The 19004-nt window shown below is 44.1% G+C and overlaps 1 protein-coding gene across 1 annotated transcript in view; it reads left to right on the top strand.

Moving 5' to 3' along the window:
* Positions 1-19004, top strand: part of necab2 (N-terminal EF-hand calcium binding protein 2) — a 101769-nt gene that overhangs the window by 43628 nt on the left and 39137 nt on the right. The window contains exons 6-7 of the mRNA XM_071897867.1: positions 17384-17520; positions 18007-18131. Of these exons, the coding sequence (XP_071753968.1) occupies positions 17384-17520; positions 18007-18131 (262 nt within the window). The remainder of the gene's footprint in view (positions 1-17383; positions 17521-18006; positions 18132-19004) is intronic.

Consider the following 19004-nt stretch of genomic DNA (forward strand, 5'->3'; position numbering starts at 1 on the left):
GGGGGGGGGGGGGGGGGGGGTATGCAGTTTCAGCATATCGCAGCGCATAATTCATCGGTGCTGGCGGAGCGCTGTGATATACAGGGGGTGCGGTGGCGGGACGCAAGGCTCGGGTGTGTTGATACGATTGCCCCCCTCTTTCTGCAGCAAATGTGTTTTTCAATGTAGTTTTGATAAGCATCTTTCCTTATCCCTTATTAGATGAGTTATATTTTAGAAGAAATTCTTGAGGCGGATTCAAAACCAAAATGTTGCATGGCATACACTGCAAAAATAATGTTAGTAAGTCATTTAGTCTCATAGTCTCTTGTTTTTCTTCAAAATAAGAGTAAAATGTTGTGAAATTTGATAATTCCACTTATGTAAATATCTTGAAACAAGGCATTTTCACTGATTCCAGCAGTGTCAAGATAATGAAACTTCTTGAAAATTATGAAACCAAGTTGAAACCAGTGAAATCCTCTCATCCTACTGGCAGATTTTTTTAACTTGCTTTAAGAAAAATAAGGTTTTTCAGACTCAATACTCATTTATACACTGAAGACTGGAAACCGCCTCCAACATGAGGTGGATGTGAGGAACCAGAGTGGGCGGAGTCAGAAGAGAGAGCGTGATATTAGCTTCAGCCCGAGCGCCGGCCCCTTAGAATCCAGCGAGAATCGATTAGCTCTCCGTCCACCTCAGTGAATATTGGCACGGAGGAGAAAGAATGAGTGGAATTGGGAGGCTGACTTTGTACTCTGGAGTTAACTACTGCAGAGGAGTGTTTTTTTCCCAGCGCTTGGTGGGAACCCAAGGGTGGTTTGCAGAAAGATTAAAAAGACTCTCCGGATTGTTCGGGTGAAATTTATATCCGGGGCTACTGGCTGTGTAAAAAAAACTTGCCAAGTCCTTGCAATGTAGGAATTAAATAACCTACTGTAGGCTGCTCCTAGGATACAACACTGGTTAGAATAGCCCATGCAATCATTTTCTTGGCCAGTTTGCAAAAATTTGTTTTCAAATGTGTGTCCCTTGAGAAAAAGTTTGAAATTCACAGCTGCCAGCTATGTGGCTTGGCTGACTAGTGAGCTGGTAGTAACCAGAGAGAGTTGATCGTCTCTGTCTATGTCGTCATCACTCATCTCTCCCTTCACGCTCCCACAGGGACCCGCAACTCACTAATGATTCATGTAAATGTGATATTTCCATTCACTTCATGCAGTATTCATTATTTTGACAGTCAAGGTATCAATTAGGGGAAGCGGCCGTCGCTGCTGGTCTTTAAGAGGCTAATGAGATTCTGCAAATGAGCTGATCATAAAGTAATTAGCGGTGATTAATAAATTCAGGCCACCTCTGACCTTTTAATCAAGTCAGTCCCAGGTATTAACTGTAATTATCACTGTAATACACAGAGGGAGCGGCAGAGACACATAATTATCTATGGATAATACATTTACTGCAGCAATTAAACGGATAGATATATGTGTATATTCCCAAAACGCAAAAAAACTATGTACAATTTGTCCCTGCTGTCCCTCTATAATGTTGTCACACCTGAATTCTACTCTGTTGTCAAACAAACAAACAAGGTGTCAACTGTTTACTTTGCTCACAACACCCGGCAATCCATGTCACCCTGCCATCATTTTTAGGTCTTTGCAGGTTACTATGGCGATGGTCGCCATGGAGACAGGATACTTTGGGGACAGTTGCCATGGAGACAGGTTAGGTTGATGTCAATCTACTATACATGGAGACCGGTTGAACAGAGATCACAGATAAGACAAGATAGATCCAACTGAACAGTGTGACATTTGACATCATCCAGCCTGACATGATGTCTCTTTCTTTCTTTCTTTCTTTCTTTCTTACTATTGCTGCTGGGACAGGGAAGACTTTCTGAAGACTTTTCACAAATGCACCTCTCTCTCCCTCTCTCTCTATCTAGCCCCACCCTTTCCCCGTCTATTCCAGTCTCTCTCTCTCTCTCTCTCTCTCTCTCTCTCTCTCTCTCTTTCTGTGGAGCCTTTCTGGACTAAACATGTTAATTTAGCATCTTTGACACCCTCCTGCACATTTGTTTTAGACATCTACTGGAAGTTTCACACACTTCACACTTGGCGAGATACAACTCACTACCAAGAGCGAGTCCCTAATTGTGTGAACAAGATCAAAGATGGCCGCTGTCACACTTTATAAACAGCCCACAAAGTTTTAGAGAAAGGCTGACAGCCAGCTATAGTTTGGACAAATAGGTTTTTGAGAAACCCCTCCCTGAACTGCCTGCATGTCTGCTCCTTAACTACCGCATGGCAGTTCTGAATCTCATGACTTAAACAGCACTAGAGAACAAACATATACTCACACACTTTAGCAAATCCCCTGGGACGGGAGCGACGTGTTGAAATGTTTCAATTCTAATGTTCCTTTTAACTATTTATCTTCTTTTTTTTCCTGTTTGTGAAAGCTTTTATGGCACTATCAGTCAGAACTGGTTCCAGAAAACAATTTTAATTGGCTCTCTAGCAGGTGGAGATGAGTAACGGACGCTCCCATGAGGAGTGTGTGTGTGTGTGTGTGTGTGTGTGTGTGTGCATGTGTGTGTGCATGTGTGTGTGTGTGTTGGGGAAGGGGGGGGGGGGGGTGAGAGTGGAAGCAGGAGACAAAAAGAGAAGAGGAAAAGGGAGAATTCATTAAATCGCCTGTCCTGTCTGTCCTGCATAAACGCTGTCTTTAATGAGCCACTCTCATTAGCGCCTTATTTTTTCAAGCTTTCGCTGAGCGAGTCGCACACACACACACACTCTCAGTGCCAGCTGTATGGACACACACACACACACACACTCAGGCACACACACATTGTCTCTCTCAAACACACACTCTGAAATCTTGTTAAGCCTCTCTCTTTTTTTTCGAAAATCCGTTCAGGAAATTGTTTCACACCGGTGAGTGACCCTCCACGAGTGTTTTTCGCCGACTCCTCCTCTCCGTCTCCTCTTCCTCTCTCCTCTCTTTTCTTTCATCTTCTCCTCTTTCATCTCCACTCTATTGTCTTCTTCCACCCAGCCTCCGCCACATCACACACCTCCTCCTCCGCCTACTCCTCCTCCTCTCCTTTCTTCGTTAAGATTAAGGTGAAGGGGATCTGTACACAATGACGGGGGGAAAAGATCGATGGAGGGAAATGGGAAGAGGAGAAAGGGCAGGGAGGAGAAGTAAAGCAGGGGGAAGAGGAAGAGGAGGGAGGGGGGGTGGCAGGAGGATGAGAGGACGGGAAGATGCTGATGAATAAAATGGTGAATGAGAAGCCGGTGTGTGTAAAACATCTCAGCTGTTCTCAGTGAATGGGCACAGTGTGATTGGCCGGTGCAGCGGCTCGCTTGGCATTCATTACTTATTCATGATCACTTAGGATTTAATGGGATTCGGGGTGAAGATTATGCATGTACTGTATGTTGAAGTGGTGTGGCAGAGTGTTGGACTGTATCTAGTTGTATGTTGTTGTTGTACTTGTATCCTTGAGTTTTAGACCTTCGGAGTGAGGTCATCTAGGTCGGTCCTCATGTCTTCATGTGGTTAGTTTGGGGTTTAGGGTTAAGGTTAGAATTAAGATTGGGTTTAGGCTATAGGATAAGGGTTAAGGTCAAGATTTTATTTGTTAATTCCTGATTTAGCAAAGCACAACTTTTCACGACATGAAGAAGGTAGAAATCACATCTCAAGAAGAAGGAGGAGGATGAGGAGGAGGAGGAGCAGGAGGAGGTTAGTCCTTGGCGTTCCTCTGATCACAACAACCTAGTGACACATATAGAGAGTATCCACATGTATCACTAAATAGTCTGAACCCAACCGGCTCCCTCAGCCTCTAGAACCCGGTGACCAGGGTTACCGTTGCCCCGGCAACCGAGGAGCAGGCCGCCGGACGTTGAAGGAGAAAGGGAGACAAAAGTAAAGTTAGAAAAGGGGACTCGAGGATGAAGAAAAGTCAGGGAGGGCTGGGAAGTTAGGGCAAGGAGAGCATTGCGGAAAGGGCAACGAGGCCGAGGGGAGAGGCGATTATGGGCAGGTGGCGGAGATGAGACCGGACTGTCAAAACAGGCAGAGGTAGGAGGAGAGAAGAGGGGAAAGGAAGGAGGGGAGAAAACAAAGAGGTGAAGGAAAGGGCGAATGGAAGGGAGGGGAGATAAGGGAATGGGAGCAGGAGATGAGGCAAGACTGTGAAATGTGGGCGAGAGAGGCACAGAGGTCAGGCAGGGGGAGGCAGAGGTGAGCGAGGTGAGAGACGCAGCTATACATCTTTCTTCCGGACGCCATCGCTGTCTGAGGGGCACAGGCAGAAACAGCAGCAGGTGATATTTCACTTCTGTAAAACATTTCACCTCAGCGTAAAATACCATTTCCAATACATTTTGGCACATATGTAAATGACTGTAGGGATGAAAGTGGGATGACAACATGGTAGGATGTGGATATTTGTTCCTTTTTCGCCTTTAATTTTCCCTGTTTGTGGTTATTGATAAAAGAGAATTGAAAAAGATGCCAGAGCGTTGGTGGTGCATACACATTTTAGAGGCACCTTAGTGAGATATTAGTGATGCTTTAAAGGGTTTTGGTAATTATCACGCTTATGTTTATGTACTCTCCTACAGAGAATAGAAGATGAGTAGTTTCATTTCAAAGATTTCACATGTACAAAGCCTAGAGACAATTTTTTTTATAATATAGATCTTGATGAAACAAAATTTGAGCCAAATATTAGACTTAATCGCCATCAGCGAAAGCAGCTCTACTGTTTTTTGTCTTCTTCTTCCATTTACCCTTTATTTTTTCAGATAGTCTCATTTAGATTAATATCTCTTTTTAAGGGTCATGAGAGCAAAAAACATTGATAAAATTGACAAGCAAAATACACAATAAAATTCAGCCACCCATTCCATTCAAGTCAACAACATGCATTATGAAATATAAAAACATATATAAAAATACTAAATCATATAGAGCAATCACAAACCTCATTGAAAATGTAAGATATCATTGCTTTAAAATCATTGAGGCAAACAAGAAACTGTAAGGTGCATAGTACCAGAAGTCAGTATTTAAAGTACTAAACTTCATCACCATCAGTGAACCAGCCTCTACTGTTACTGTGGCAGCCATCATACAAGTCTCCCCCCCTCCCCCCCTCACCATCTATCTTACATTAGCATGGCAGAAATCTCCAGTCAGCTCCTCTCAGGGTGGGAAGAAGTACAACACGCATGTTACTGTGGGAGCTTTTACATGTATGTCATCTGCACACTGTTTACAGCCTGGAGGAGGACATGTGACTGACAGATCCAGCAAGGATCTGACTGCATCCTCACTGTCCCCCACAACTGTTAATGATGTGGACATGAATAATTTGTGTGTGTGTGTGTGTGTGTGTGAGAGAGAGAGAGAGAGAGAGAGAGAGAGAGAGAGAGAGAGAGAGAGAGAGAGAGAGAGAGAGAGAGAGGAGAGAGAGATGGGAGTGTGTGTGTTGTGTTGTCAGCTGGGTGTGTTGACTGATGAGGTTACACCCAAAGCATGAATAATACAGAGGACTGTAGGAGTGAGAAAGAGACAGTCTGAGAGAGAGAGAGAGAGAGAGAGAGAGAGAGAGAGAGAGAGAGAGGAACTCCACTGTAAGTGACTTGATACAGAAAAGAGGGAGTGAGAAGAAAATAGAAAACAAATAGAGAGCGCAAAGGTATTTATATCTGAATCCTGTTTCTCCTTTCTCCCATTTTCTCAACCATCCATTTCCTCTTTCTCATACTCAAGCTCTCTCTCTCCCTCTTTTCTCACCATCCCCTCATTCTCCTCCTCTCTGCCCTCCTCTCACCCGCTACTGCTTTTCCCACTTTGCCCTCCCTTGTGTCGTCACCCCCTCTTTTCTCCCTTTCTACAAGCATCCCCCTCGCCCTCCTACTGTTTCTCCCCTATCATCGTCCACCTTCATCCTCTTCGCCCCCTCCCCCCACCCTCAGATGTCCCTCTTTTTCCCCTCCTTCCCTCCCTCCATCCTCGTCTCTCTGAAAGCTGCTGTGTATCTGAAGGCTCTGTATGTAGTGGGCTTGCCTTCTGTTTTGAAACAAGCTCAGACACGCTGGCTGCTGCTTAGCCACTTCATCCTCACCTCACTTTGTCCTTTTGAAAAGGCGGGACCATCGTTAATTAATTAATAACCAGTTCCACCAGTTTACACTACTCCAATAAACCAAATAATGTTTGGTAATGTATCACTGTAACCCTCTTTAACGTCCTTAAATCCTGGCAGCAAATTTCCCCTTTGGGATAGTGACTTCAATTGAAGTTTATTGAATTAAATTCAATTTTAAACTAATAATCCACAGCATTTGCATATAAATCAGTGTCTGTTTTGCTCCTCTCTATTGCCGACTGATATAATACAGTAGCGATTCAACCTAAGCCAGTTCATGAATGCTCTTAAATTCACGTTTCCTGCAGCAGCAACAGCGGTTTGTTTGGAATCAATAGAAGAAGAACTGGGTAGTGAGCATGAGCGGTGACAGCCACCATGGCTGAACAGACAAAGAAAAGAGCGCCACCTACAGAAAGTCAAACTTCTCAAAAATAAATGTTCCTCATTTTACTTCTCCTCTCAGATTGGGTTTCTCTGTTCCTCCACAACAAGGCTGGATCTGATTCCAATCCATTTGGATCGCAATCACAGCACACATTCCACCTGCTGTGTGAACCAAGAGTTCAGCCAATCAGGAGTCCACTAAGTCTTGGCATGTGAATATTCAAAATCTTATGCATGATGCTGGTGGAGGACGTTTAGCTATTGCAGGCCTCTAATTAGTGAGTCAGTTTGCTAAACCTTAAGGTGTGGAAAAATCCCTGCATTAAATATATAATCTATTTATGTTGACTAAATTTCAAGGGACAAGTAGCAATGACTGATGACTGACAAGTTATGATTATTTGGTCAGTGTGATACATTATATTATTAGACTTAGGTCACCAAACTATCTTCCAAACACACACAGCTTAGAGGGAAGATCTGTCCTGAATGCTCCCCGTTCTATTTTTCCACATCCACTCAGTTGCTACTAGAGATGGCCACAGATACATGAGAACCAAGCAAAGCACAGATGCTGATGGTGCAGAATGTGTGTGTGTGCACACGTGTGTGTCCGAGTCTTGGTTAGTGTCTCACTAATGGACCGGCATGTGTCTCCAGAGGAGGAGCAGCAGCGAGTGGTCAGCCATCCCAGTCCACCATTAGTGCCCAACCACTCACACACTCACTCTCACACACACACACACACACACACACACACACACACACATACACACACACACACCAGGTTGAGCTCTGTTTGGTCAGCTAGTGTTACAGCTGGGATGTCTTCATCAGATGAGGAATGGAAGAGAGTAGAGAGGAGGAGGAGGGGGGCAGAGAGAAAAAGAAGAGGGTAATAACCGAGAAAAGGGCTGAGTGTGTGCACGTGCATGTGTGTGTGTGTGTGTGTGTGTGTGCGCGCATACCTGACTTCACAATGCTACGAGAGTGTCAGAGAGCGGCTGATAACTGTGAGAAAGCAGGAAGATGGAGAGAGACATTCAAATGGAAAATGCAAGAGGTACGCCGCTCAGATATCATTTCCTGCATACTGCTAAAATGGTGTTGCTAAGAGACATATTGACTGCGGTTGCTAGGATACCATTTTAATTGGTTGATGTGTGAAGCTGAGGCAGGGTTGTGGGGGGTTTTGGACTTAGCGGGCCAGCGAGGGAGCTGCGTGTGTGCCTCCCAACACATCAAAACCCCCGTTATCTGAGCAGATTGAGACGTACAGAGAGAGACTTGCGAAATAAAAGTTGTTAGCTCTTGAGCTGTGAAAGTACAAAAACAACAGTTATAGAAACCAACACAACTCCTTATCAGAGCTAATTCAGACTTGCTATTCTATTCTATTCTATTCTGGAGAGTTGATTGAGCTCTGCTGTGGGATTGATCAGGCTCCTCCAGGCGGAGGAGAGGGATGCAGGGAATTATCTGTGGATCGATACCAGCACTTTCTCTCCTCCCTGCCTCCTGTCCGTCTGAGCGAGCGGTCGGCTCACCGGGCCTTCTCCCTTTTTCCACATGGTGATCAGTTCAAGATGTGTCACGCTTTACACTCAGCTCCTCCCCCAGGTGTTTGGAAAGGCTGGAGAAACATTGTTAATAAGACTGTGAGACACTACACAGCTCTTGATTGGGAGGGGTTACACACTCAGAAGCCACTCACTGTCATTAGACAATACGCTGTCATTATGGACGTGATGGATGGCCTTGTGGGCAGAGGCTCTTATGTTGACCTCTGACCTCCCGGTTAGTGAAGATGAATGGAGTGAGGTGAGAAACAGAGTCAGTGTTTTTATCCATTTCTAAATTCTACCGTTCCCTTTCAACCATTTTAAGGCTTGCAGGTTGTTTTTTTTTTATCTGTTCTTGTACGTTTGTGGTAGAACACCCTGCCGTGGAAATGACAGAGACAGCACTCTTCCTAAATCATTGCCATTTCATCACAGTAAATGGACACTGAAAGCTCTCATTAACCAGCAGGTCTCATCGTTTTGATTTGCAGTCTTCACCCACCAGTCCTTGGACTTTTGCCTAGCTCAGAAAATGCAGCAAACGGCCTCGCAATAATGAAATAAACCTGCAGCAAAATGATATTTTTTGGGATGCAAAAATCAAATAAGGGAAGATTCTTGCTCTACCTGCTGCCGCTAGTTTGCTTCTTGCTGAATATAATACAGCTTCCATCCCGCTCCCATAAAATCACAACCTTTTAGAATGCAGACTCTGAGCCAGATCCAGTCAGAACCTTTTTTATAAAGGAACCTGCAATAATTTAGGTTATGCTGTAGGGTGAAAACTATCTTTCTCCAATTTTCAATTACTTGGAAATTAAGAAAAAATGCTTTATTTTCCTATTGAAACCTTTTTTTAAAGTATGCGATTGGTTGTGAATTGGTTTCACAGGCCCCAAGGAGCCCATGGACTATATAAAACTTCCAGTGCGAGTAAAAGTGAGTTTTCATGCGACAGCAGTGATATGGAGGGAACATTATAAAAATAAACTGAATGGAGCCAATCTCAGCCCCATTAGCCAGGCAGCAGGACGACTGATAAGTCCACAATGGGACTATTCAGGCCCTCAGAGACAGGCAACTTTCTGATAGCGCTGTTCACACACACACACACACACACACACACACACAGGTGCCATCCTGCTTTGTCTGCTGGTAGAGGATTTATGAAGTGCGGCAGGAGGAAAAGCTGAATATGGGTGAAGACAAGTGGCCTGACACTGAGATGAAAAGACTCGGTCCTTTCAAAAGGAGACAGCAATTGTTGTGTATGTATGTGTGTGTGTGTGTGTATGGAGGCGGGGGGGGGGGGGGGGGGGGGGGGGGGGTGCTCCCTGCTTACAGCGACTTGTTCAATAGTTATCAATCTGGACTCAAAGACGGCTATTCATGTGAAGTGTGTGGGTAAAATGGAAGCCACTCGTTTCGGTTTCCCAGACAATGCCTCCATTGTGGTATTGTCATAAACACACACACACACATAATACCAATAGGTCTGCCTGTTTTACACTTTTGGCCAAGGCAGCTGTCTGCCTGTCTGTGCATTTGTGTTTGTGCACACGCATCACTACACTGACCATGTTCATGTTATCTTTTCATTTCAAGTTAAATGCTAATTGTTTTGTTTTGTACATGCTGTAATGTCAGACAGGCTGTAGAAAGTGGCTGAAGAAAGTGGTGGGGTGGTGAGGAACATATTGGAAATATGTTCGTATGTATTTTCATATAGCTAGTGTCGTCTGTGTTGACTGTGCCTTTGATCACATCCTGATTTTGCTGCTGGTGGCTTCAACTCAACATTTTCAGAGGCGCTGGAGCCAACGACTCCTTCAGCCAATCAGAGAGTTTCTGTAGTGTTGGCGGAGTTAGCTACTCACTGGGGAAAATGCTAATACGCTCTGCACTGTTGCCAAGGAAAGTAGCTATTCGCTGTTTAAAAAAGTCACTAAAAGTCACCAGATGATGACATCATATGAACATTTTCTTGTGAATATATTTGCTACAGCCTCCCGCTCTTATCCGAGGTGACGGGGCTACGCTGTGTATGGGAAGTCAACACGTTAACATTGTTCCGAAAAAAGGGAGATTTGTCATTAGTTGTTTCAGAAGTAAAGTTGCCGGGGGAGGGCTGAAAAGGTGCTGAATGTAGCAACAAAGTTGGCAAGTCGCTAACAGCAGCATTCTGTGATGAAGTAACCACTGCAGAAACACTGATTGGTTGAGGGAGTTGATGGCTCCAAATGTTGCCTCGTCCAAACTGAGGCCACCAGCGACTTGGCAAAATCAGGGTGTGCATGATTTGACGTTTGTTTTAAAAGAATATATCATCACTCCATCCATCCTCCCTTCTGCCGCCCTCCCATTACCTGGCACCGCGTCCCTCCCCCTTCCCTCCCTGCGGCAGTAGCCGTCCTCCCTCTCTGCTGGTCTCCCCTCCCTCCTGTCCTCCCTCTCTGCACCCTTATCACCTCCATCCCTCCGCAAACCCTCTGTGTCTGCATCCAAGACGCAGGAGATGAAACAATTCCCCCCTAACGAGACCAACCTCTGTAATCACTGATTACCACCTTCTGCGGCCCACTGTAATCAGCCGCCATCTTATCACAAAAGGCAGAGTGTGTGTATACTCGTGTGTGTGTGTGTGGGGGGGGTGGGGGGGGGTGGAGAGTGTTTGCGCTGTAGTTGTGTGCACACGCGTAGGTGGATGGTAATGAGGAGATTTGTTGTTAACCTTAAAACGACAGGAGCAACCAAGTGAGATAGGAAACACACACACACACACACACACACACACACACACAGGCTTAGTGACCCTGCTGCCTCGGTCAATTGCCCCTACCAGATTAAATTTCTCTGATCTCATAGAAATCTTGTCACCTCCACTATGTAATAAATGAAGTGATATTGAGAATGACACGCAGCTCTGTGTGTCGTTACCTATGTGCACTATTTATAAAATGAAGCCTCGGGTGTTGTGTGAAAAATATATACAATGAAATTGTAGCTCCTTATAGATGTGATGAGTTCTGGAGTGCTCTATCATCCATCATCTCAAATCACACACACACACACACACACACGTTTCTCCTCCCTTGCACATGCAATCACACTCAGAGACACGTACAGTAATGGACAAACACACACACACACATCTGTGCAGAGACGGACACACACATGGTAACAGTAATCCAGAGCTAATCATCAGGCTGTATCCAGAGAGGCAGCAGAGAGGGACGGCGCTGCTTCTGCTGCTCCAGGGTCAGTGATCTGTGTGAATTATAGATCACAGCTTCTCTAGCCCAGGTTTTGTAGCCAGTCCCACCGGGATCTGCACCGCCAGAGATAGAGACGACATGATGGACTCACACTGAGGGGAGAGAGAGAGAGAGAGAGAGAGAGGTAGAGAGAGAGTGGAAGACAGGGTGGATTGTTAACCAATTTTTGCATAGAATTTTTACACTTTTAGAATCCTCCACCTTTTTTATAATGCACAAATCTCACATTGTTGTCTGATACCTATCCTGTTGATTAGAGATGGGGCGATATATCGGACTGCAATATATCACGATACAAAAATGTGACAATACGTATCGCGGGGCAGAAAAATGAATCGCGATATTTTATTCTGCTGTAATCCATCACCGTTTCACAATCTCTCCATTCTAAATTATATTATTTGCACTTTGTAATGACATTTTCAAATTGTCATTCTTGCAAGCCAATGCCATTGCTAGAAAGATTTGTGCCTCAGAAATAAACACAATTCACCGTCTATTCTTCTTCAAACTTGCTGCTGCAACGGCCCAGTTTCTCAACGGGGATCATTCACGTTTCATCTAATCTCATCTACTCTAATACGCATCGAGGCACACAGGCAGACACCCGTTACACACTGACATGCACACGCACACCCATACGCACATGCGAACACACACACACAGACACTTTCATTTTCTCCTAAACCAATTGGAGCCTGGGTCCAGATCAGTGCATGGCTCTCCTGCAGATTGGGGAACCGAGGTGTTTATCAAGTTCGCTGATGATGTGATTCCGTTTGTTTAAGCCCGTAGTTTAGTTTCACCTTCACACTAAATATGCCGCCCCTCGGAGGTCACATGCACCACACACACACACACACACACACACACACACAGGCTAACACATACAAAGGAATGATAAGGTGGCCATAGCATCAAGATGCACAAATAAGAAAGAAAAGTCATCTTTACTGTGTGTGATACATGACACACACCTCTTATGCATGTCCACACACACCTACATACATAGAAACAATATGATAGGCACACATATACACACATACACACACATACACACCGCTTTTACTGTCCTTATCAAATGCAGGATCATCCTTAATCCTCCAGGATCAAATACTGTACAAATACTGATCCATCCATCGATTAAATACTGCATATAATTCACTTACACTGCACTGAGGGATTGTCCAAGCTGGCCCTGGAGAATGGTACAAACATAATACACACACACACACACACACACACACACATAGTCGTATTCTTGAGCACTCCTACCTGTCATCTGGATGTGTGTGTGTGTAGGTGAATAGTGGTTATGGCTTTATTTTGGCCATAAAAAGACTGCAAACAATTTACTCCTCCACATTTTATTCCTTTCTTCAGTTTCATCCTCTTGTCCTTCATCATCCTTTTTTTCTCTCTTTCTATCATTCATCGCAGCTCTAATGTATGGCCGTTTTCTGAATCAGTCAGTTAATAAAATACCTGTGAAATTGCCTCAAGTGTTGCACCTAAGTGGTTTTTGAATGTTGTGTTTCATAGTTACTCTACTTACATAATTCTTTAGAGAATAAATTCCCCATTAATTTCACAAGATGCACAATATGCAAACCACACGACATGCTACATTAAGAATCTATTGGCATTTTCTTAGTTAATCACAATGTACCCTTAATGGACTCATAATGCACTCGTAATCACTTCAAGTAAAGTGTTAGCCAAAATTCATATTCATCATTTGTTTATTCAGACACGTATCCCACTTTGCCATTGGTAATTGAATCCCAGCATGGTATTCATTAGTGAGTCATCTGCGCTCAGATCAGCGCTTCTTCTGTAGAAATGGCAAATAAAAATGGGCCCCAGTCTGAATTCTAAATGTATAGTCATTTCTATTCATTGAATTACAGATTAATGTTTATTTTATGCTTGCTCTGAGTCACTGTATTGCTGACCAGAACAAGCCGGCTTGTTCTGGTCAGCAAATCAGATCGCTTCTTATTAGTCTGTGGGTGTTTGTGTGTGTGTTTATGTGCGAGTGTGTGTGAGTACATCTGTGCGTGTCCGCGCGCACACGAGTGCATGTGTGTGTGTACGCGTGTAAAAGCCATTGACTGTGATAATGGAAGTCAATATGGCCTGTGTGATTCCGCCTCTCGTGGGAGCCTTTGTCTTTGATTAGAGAGCAGTGGAGAAGGGCTGACTGCACAGGAACCTTAATTGTCTTCCTGAATCACTGCGCTGTGACTTCTGACAGCAAAGCTGACATGACTGACTAACTCCGCTCTGTGGAGTACATATGTAGTCAATTATGGCGTGGTGTTGACAGTTAAGTTTTCATGTATTATTCAGATGGCTGTTTGGCCTGAAAGGTGTTTAAGAAGCAGGTGAAGCTGGAATGCGCAGCTTGGCTCTCTCCTAATCGAATGGATTGAATGGACTGATAAACTGCATCCAGTGAGGTAGTGGTGAAGGCTTCCAGTCGGTGTTCATCAGAAGGCAAACAACCACAAAAAAATCAATTATACTTTCAGAAAAGCATTAATTTGTGCGTTCTTTCTCTTAAAAGACCATACTTACATCAGTTTTATAGTACTTAGCTGATACTATGAATTTGCTTCATGGAGATTTGTGTCAGCCTGAAAAGGTGGGTACATTTAAAGCTGGAATCTGAGACTTTTTCCAGTATTAAATTGTTATTTTATCCATCTGGACCGTGCAGTCAGGTTATACAATACTAACTGGCAGTATCGCCTTGGTTGAGACGCTCTATATAGACCGCCATTTAAGTTTTTGACCAGGTAGGACGAAAGTCTGCTAACTATCCAGCTAACGTTAGCCAACACAGGTTAGCTGCGCCGGGCAGCCGAGTGCCGCTAGCTAGTTAGCATACTAGCCGACCCAAACAGCTTATATTAAAAAAATAATGTTTTGCCAACTTGACTGATATGCTAACAGCACACACTGTAGTCTGCTGTTACTGTCAAGTAAGTTTACACTATCATAAGCTATGTGGTCACCTAATTTCATTACAAAAGTTCAGTAAAATCAAAGTCAAATTACCTGGTGCGGGGAAGGCGTTTACTGGAGTGGGATCTGTTTTGATTGATATCAGACAGAATTGTCAACTCGTTACACTCCATTTCCATCTTCAGTCTGACATTGCCTCCTCTCTAACCGATTTCCGTGGGGGAGGGGGATTCGATTTTCCCTAACCAATCACTAGAGACCAACGTATCCGCCTGAATCTAACATCATTTTAAGTCGACACCGATGCGAAAAAAACATCTCCCCTTTGAATAAATGCCTTCAAAGCAGAGTGCTGTTCGGATTTCAAAGTAATTGGTACTTTTAATCGATTTAGAACAGCCTCGATAGCAGTGTCTACTTTGTCTACAGCGGTCACCATTGTTGTTATTACTCCTCCTTGGTTCCAGCACACAGCTTGACAACGCTTGACAACAGCTTGACAACGGCGTTAGTCCCGCCCGTGGCACTGATTGGCTAATCATTAGTCCCCCCCGGCGCTCATTGGACCGATCATTTTTCAACCGAGAGAAACCGCTGTTTCATGTCACGATGCCAGACCAGAAGCAGTCAACTCGGTGGAGTGGGCGGATTCAAAGGTCTGGACCCAGGCAAGGATCTGTTTGCTGGTGAGCCACGCTGGCTGCTACACCTTCTTTGATATTATAATTGATAATATAATATTTCTGTGGTTGTTTGGTTGTAGTCTGAACATCACTTCAAATACTTTTCACCACCAGAGCTGGAGACAAAGCAGGGGAAATCTGGTAAATCCCGGATTTCAGCTTTAATTCCCTAAATAAAAAGGAGGATAAACTTAATTCCCTAAAAAAAAGAGTTGGGTAGATTAACTTTAAGAGGGTTTGCCCTGCACTACACCGCTGACTTTACCTTTGCCACAGTTGATGGTTAAAAATAAATGTGCTGATAAGGCCTTCAAACTTGCAGTGCGGGCTCCCGTCTTATCTGAAACACTCAACTCCTTTGACAATTCACCATGTTCACAAAGTCAGTCGCTGATAGCACCAGTCAGTGGAGCAGATCAAGGTTTTGTCCTTTGGTGCCGTCATCAGGAGTGTCTCCTCTCTCTTTGTTCCTGTCTTGGGGAGAGACTTGCTCATGTTAACAAATCTCCCCGCTGTCTAGTTTCATAGGGAGGCGAACTGTATTGTGTAAATTCTGTTTTAGAGTAGACTTTCTCTCACAGTTTTAGTGTCAATAACTGCAACCCTGGATGCCACGGTTCTCTGAAAACAGAACTATGAAACCTATTGATTACCTGTGGATCTATACAAGTTTCAGCTGCATGTCGTATGAGCTACAATGCTTAGTTTGTCCGTGTTTGTCCGTATGGTAGGGGAGCAGTGATTGATGCTGACAGCTGGACGACTTCATTGATTTCCAGGCCGTGTTTTGTCTGTTGTGTTTCATAAGAGAAGGTGGATAACGTTTCAGCGTGGCCTGATGTCTTTCCTGCTGAGTCCGAACTGAAACAATATACAGCAAAACCACAAAACAGCACTTTATTTCTTCCTACTACTCAACCTAGAGAAGTAATGAAATAAAAATACAGCTGTGGTAAATTCACTGCAGACGGTCAAAGCTGCGTATAACCTCACCTGACTCAGCTGCAGTCTCCTTTCACTGAAACGCAGCAGTAAAGCAGTCTGAGTGAGCGTCAAGCTACTTTTAATTAGAATTAGGATGGACAGCAGCACTATTTGCCGTCAATTTTCCTGTCTACCTTTCCACCAAAAACTCAATACCACTGTGGCCTTGATGTAAGCTGTCAGCCGCTATTAGTTAGCTGGAAGTTGTGTGACTCACAGGATTTTCACCTTTCACCTTGGATTAGAAACCCGGAATAGCAGGGAACGTTTCAGCCTACTACACCAGACTTATAGCATAGGAAACTGCTAGACTCTCTTAATCATTCTGAAGCTGTTGGATACATCTTCAGTGTTGGCAGTGTTTTCCTAAGCCTTACACTATAGTGCAAAAAATATCCATCATGATGAGTCATTTCATTGGGCATTCAGTCTTAAAATATATATATATTTAAACAGCTTTAAAATATCCATGGGTGAGATATTTCCTCTTGTTACCAATGGAAATCAACTTGGCATTTTCTTGAATCAAATGTCATGTTGGCAGTGCTAGTGGAGAGATCTGCCTTGTTTCAAAAATATTGACAATTCTTTATAGAAAATGCATGAAACAAGTGAAACTGCATTGGAAACAGATGGAGTTAACTCACCTCATTGGCAGAATGTTTCGCTTATTTTAAGAAAGAATATGAGACAAAATTGATTTCAAATCAGTGGCAACTTCAATATATGCAATACTTAATATTTAAGCAAAAAGTCATGGACAGATTTTTGCTCACTAAACTCACTAAAAGCTATTTACCCCATGGATTAAGCTTCAGGTTAGAGACGTAAAGGTTTTTGGGGGGTTTGCGTCAGGCCCGGCTCAAACTTTCAGGCCAAAGTCAGTATTTTCATAACTCATAACACCGAAATCTGAATCAGGAAGAGGCATGGAGGGGGGAGGGGGAGACGGATGGATGGAGGCGAGAATATGGAGAGAGGGTGATAAAAATGGGGAGAGGGTGATAAAGAGAAGTGGAAGATGACAGCCGAGAGAGTGAAAGCTACAACTACTCGATTTTTTTTTTTTTTTTTACGTGTTATCTTCGCCTTCGCACGCGCAAAAGGGAGCGGACCGCCTGTCCACCTTGAGAAGCCCTTCAGCAGGCAGACGGCGGCGAGGAGGGAACTCGGAGAGATTTACGCCGGGAAATCTTTTCAGAGAAAGTTAGGGAGAGAGAGAGAGAGAGAGAGAGAGAGAGAGAGAAGAGCGGCGCTGCTCTGTGATGTGTGAAAGACATGATGAAAGGAAAAAAAAACAACTTTCAACTCTTATCCTTTATTGTTATCCTCTGTCCCCCCCCCCCCACCTCCCAGGTTTACGAGCGAGGGACCAACGTGGAGCAGTTTGTGACCCGCTTCCTGCTGAAGGAATCGGCCAATCAGATCCAGTCCCTGCTGAACTCCGTGGAGAGCGCCGTGGACGCGATCGACGAGCAGCACAGCCAATCAGGGTGAGCGTTTGGCACGTGGAGAGGCGGGTATCAAATCAAGAGTGTGTACGCGTGCATAGGTGTGTTTTCGTGCGTGCGTGTGTGTGTGTGTGTGCGTGTGTGCGTGTGTCACAGCATTATGTGTAAAAGTTAGATTGTCAGCGGTCTAAATGGAAACCAGGCATTGATTCAAGTGTGAGTCTTCTCTGGTTAAACTGTCTGTCGCTCACACACACACACACACACACACACACACACCGCCGCTCATCCTCTTTTATCCCATTCCATCAGCCAGTATCTCTCTCTCATTCCTTTCTTCCATCCCCTGTGTATCCCTTCATCACCCAATCTATCTTTCCCCTCCCTCTCTTTCTCTGTCTTCCTCTCACCCCTCCACCGGCCCACGCCTCCTTTATCTTTAACTAATTCCCTCTCTCTGTCTATTTTCCCCCTATTTCTTCTTCTACCCGTCTCTCACCTTCTTCCTCTGTCCATTTTTTTTTGCAGTCACTGCCCTGCCAAGGTGAGTCCTCGGATGCCGGAGAAGCGCTATGACAACGTCGTCCCTGACTACCCCCCTAACAACAGAGTCAGTGCCAGGGAGACTGTCAGGACCATCAACACTGCTGCAGGTGAGGGACACACACACACACACACACACACACACACACACACACACACACACACACACACAGGTTTGGTCCCAGGCTCATAGAACATGTTAGCTGTCAATTACAGTCTAAAAAAGGCAGCGGTGAGGTTTCTGCAGGATGATATGAGCTATAATTCACTCCCACACCGTTTTATACCGACAGTAAAAATCAGACGGTTCCTACCAATATTATCATTATACTTATCTATCAGACACTTGTTTGCCCTCCTCTCCCCCTACCATCCCTCCTTCCTCCCTCCGTTGTTTTCCCCTCCACCATTATACATCACTGTTATGCCAAGGAAGTCGTGTTGTATTAACAGAACTAAAGGAATACACCAAATTTTAGGGAGATTGGCCCATTCGTCAACTCATCTGTTAAGTGATGAGAACACATACACCAAAATCATCCAAGTGTCCCCGGTAGATAAACTAAGATGCTCCATGCTAACACTTTAGCTACACTATGTTGAGTGATAGTAGGCGACTAGCATTTTCCCAAAAGTGAGAAAATTAGAACTTGCAGCAGCTCTAAAGCTAAATGGTAAGTCATTTTAAATTATATGTAGCTAAGTCTGGCAGTTTTGTGTACATCGGTAAAATGTATATGAAATGTAATACAAAAATAACATAGTGTTTTGAACTAGCAGGGACTACTTTCCCTGTTTCCATAGGGAAATAGTGAAGGTAGTGGGCAATGAGAGACTGTGTGCAGCTAAAAATCACTGTGCAGCGGATGAATACGTGGTTTGTCACGTGAAATAGTTCCTAAAATAAACCTGGCTATATCAGCTATATTGAGTGAATGATATTTCATTTTTAACATTTATGAATTTAGGCCATACAATGAAAA

The sequence above is a fragment of the Centroberyx gerrardi genome, chromosome 4 (assembly GCF_048128805.1).
Source record: "Centroberyx gerrardi isolate f3 chromosome 4, fCenGer3.hap1.cur.20231027, whole genome shotgun sequence".
Lineage (NCBI taxonomy): Eukaryota > Metazoa > Chordata > Actinopteri > Beryciformes > Berycidae > Centroberyx > Centroberyx gerrardi.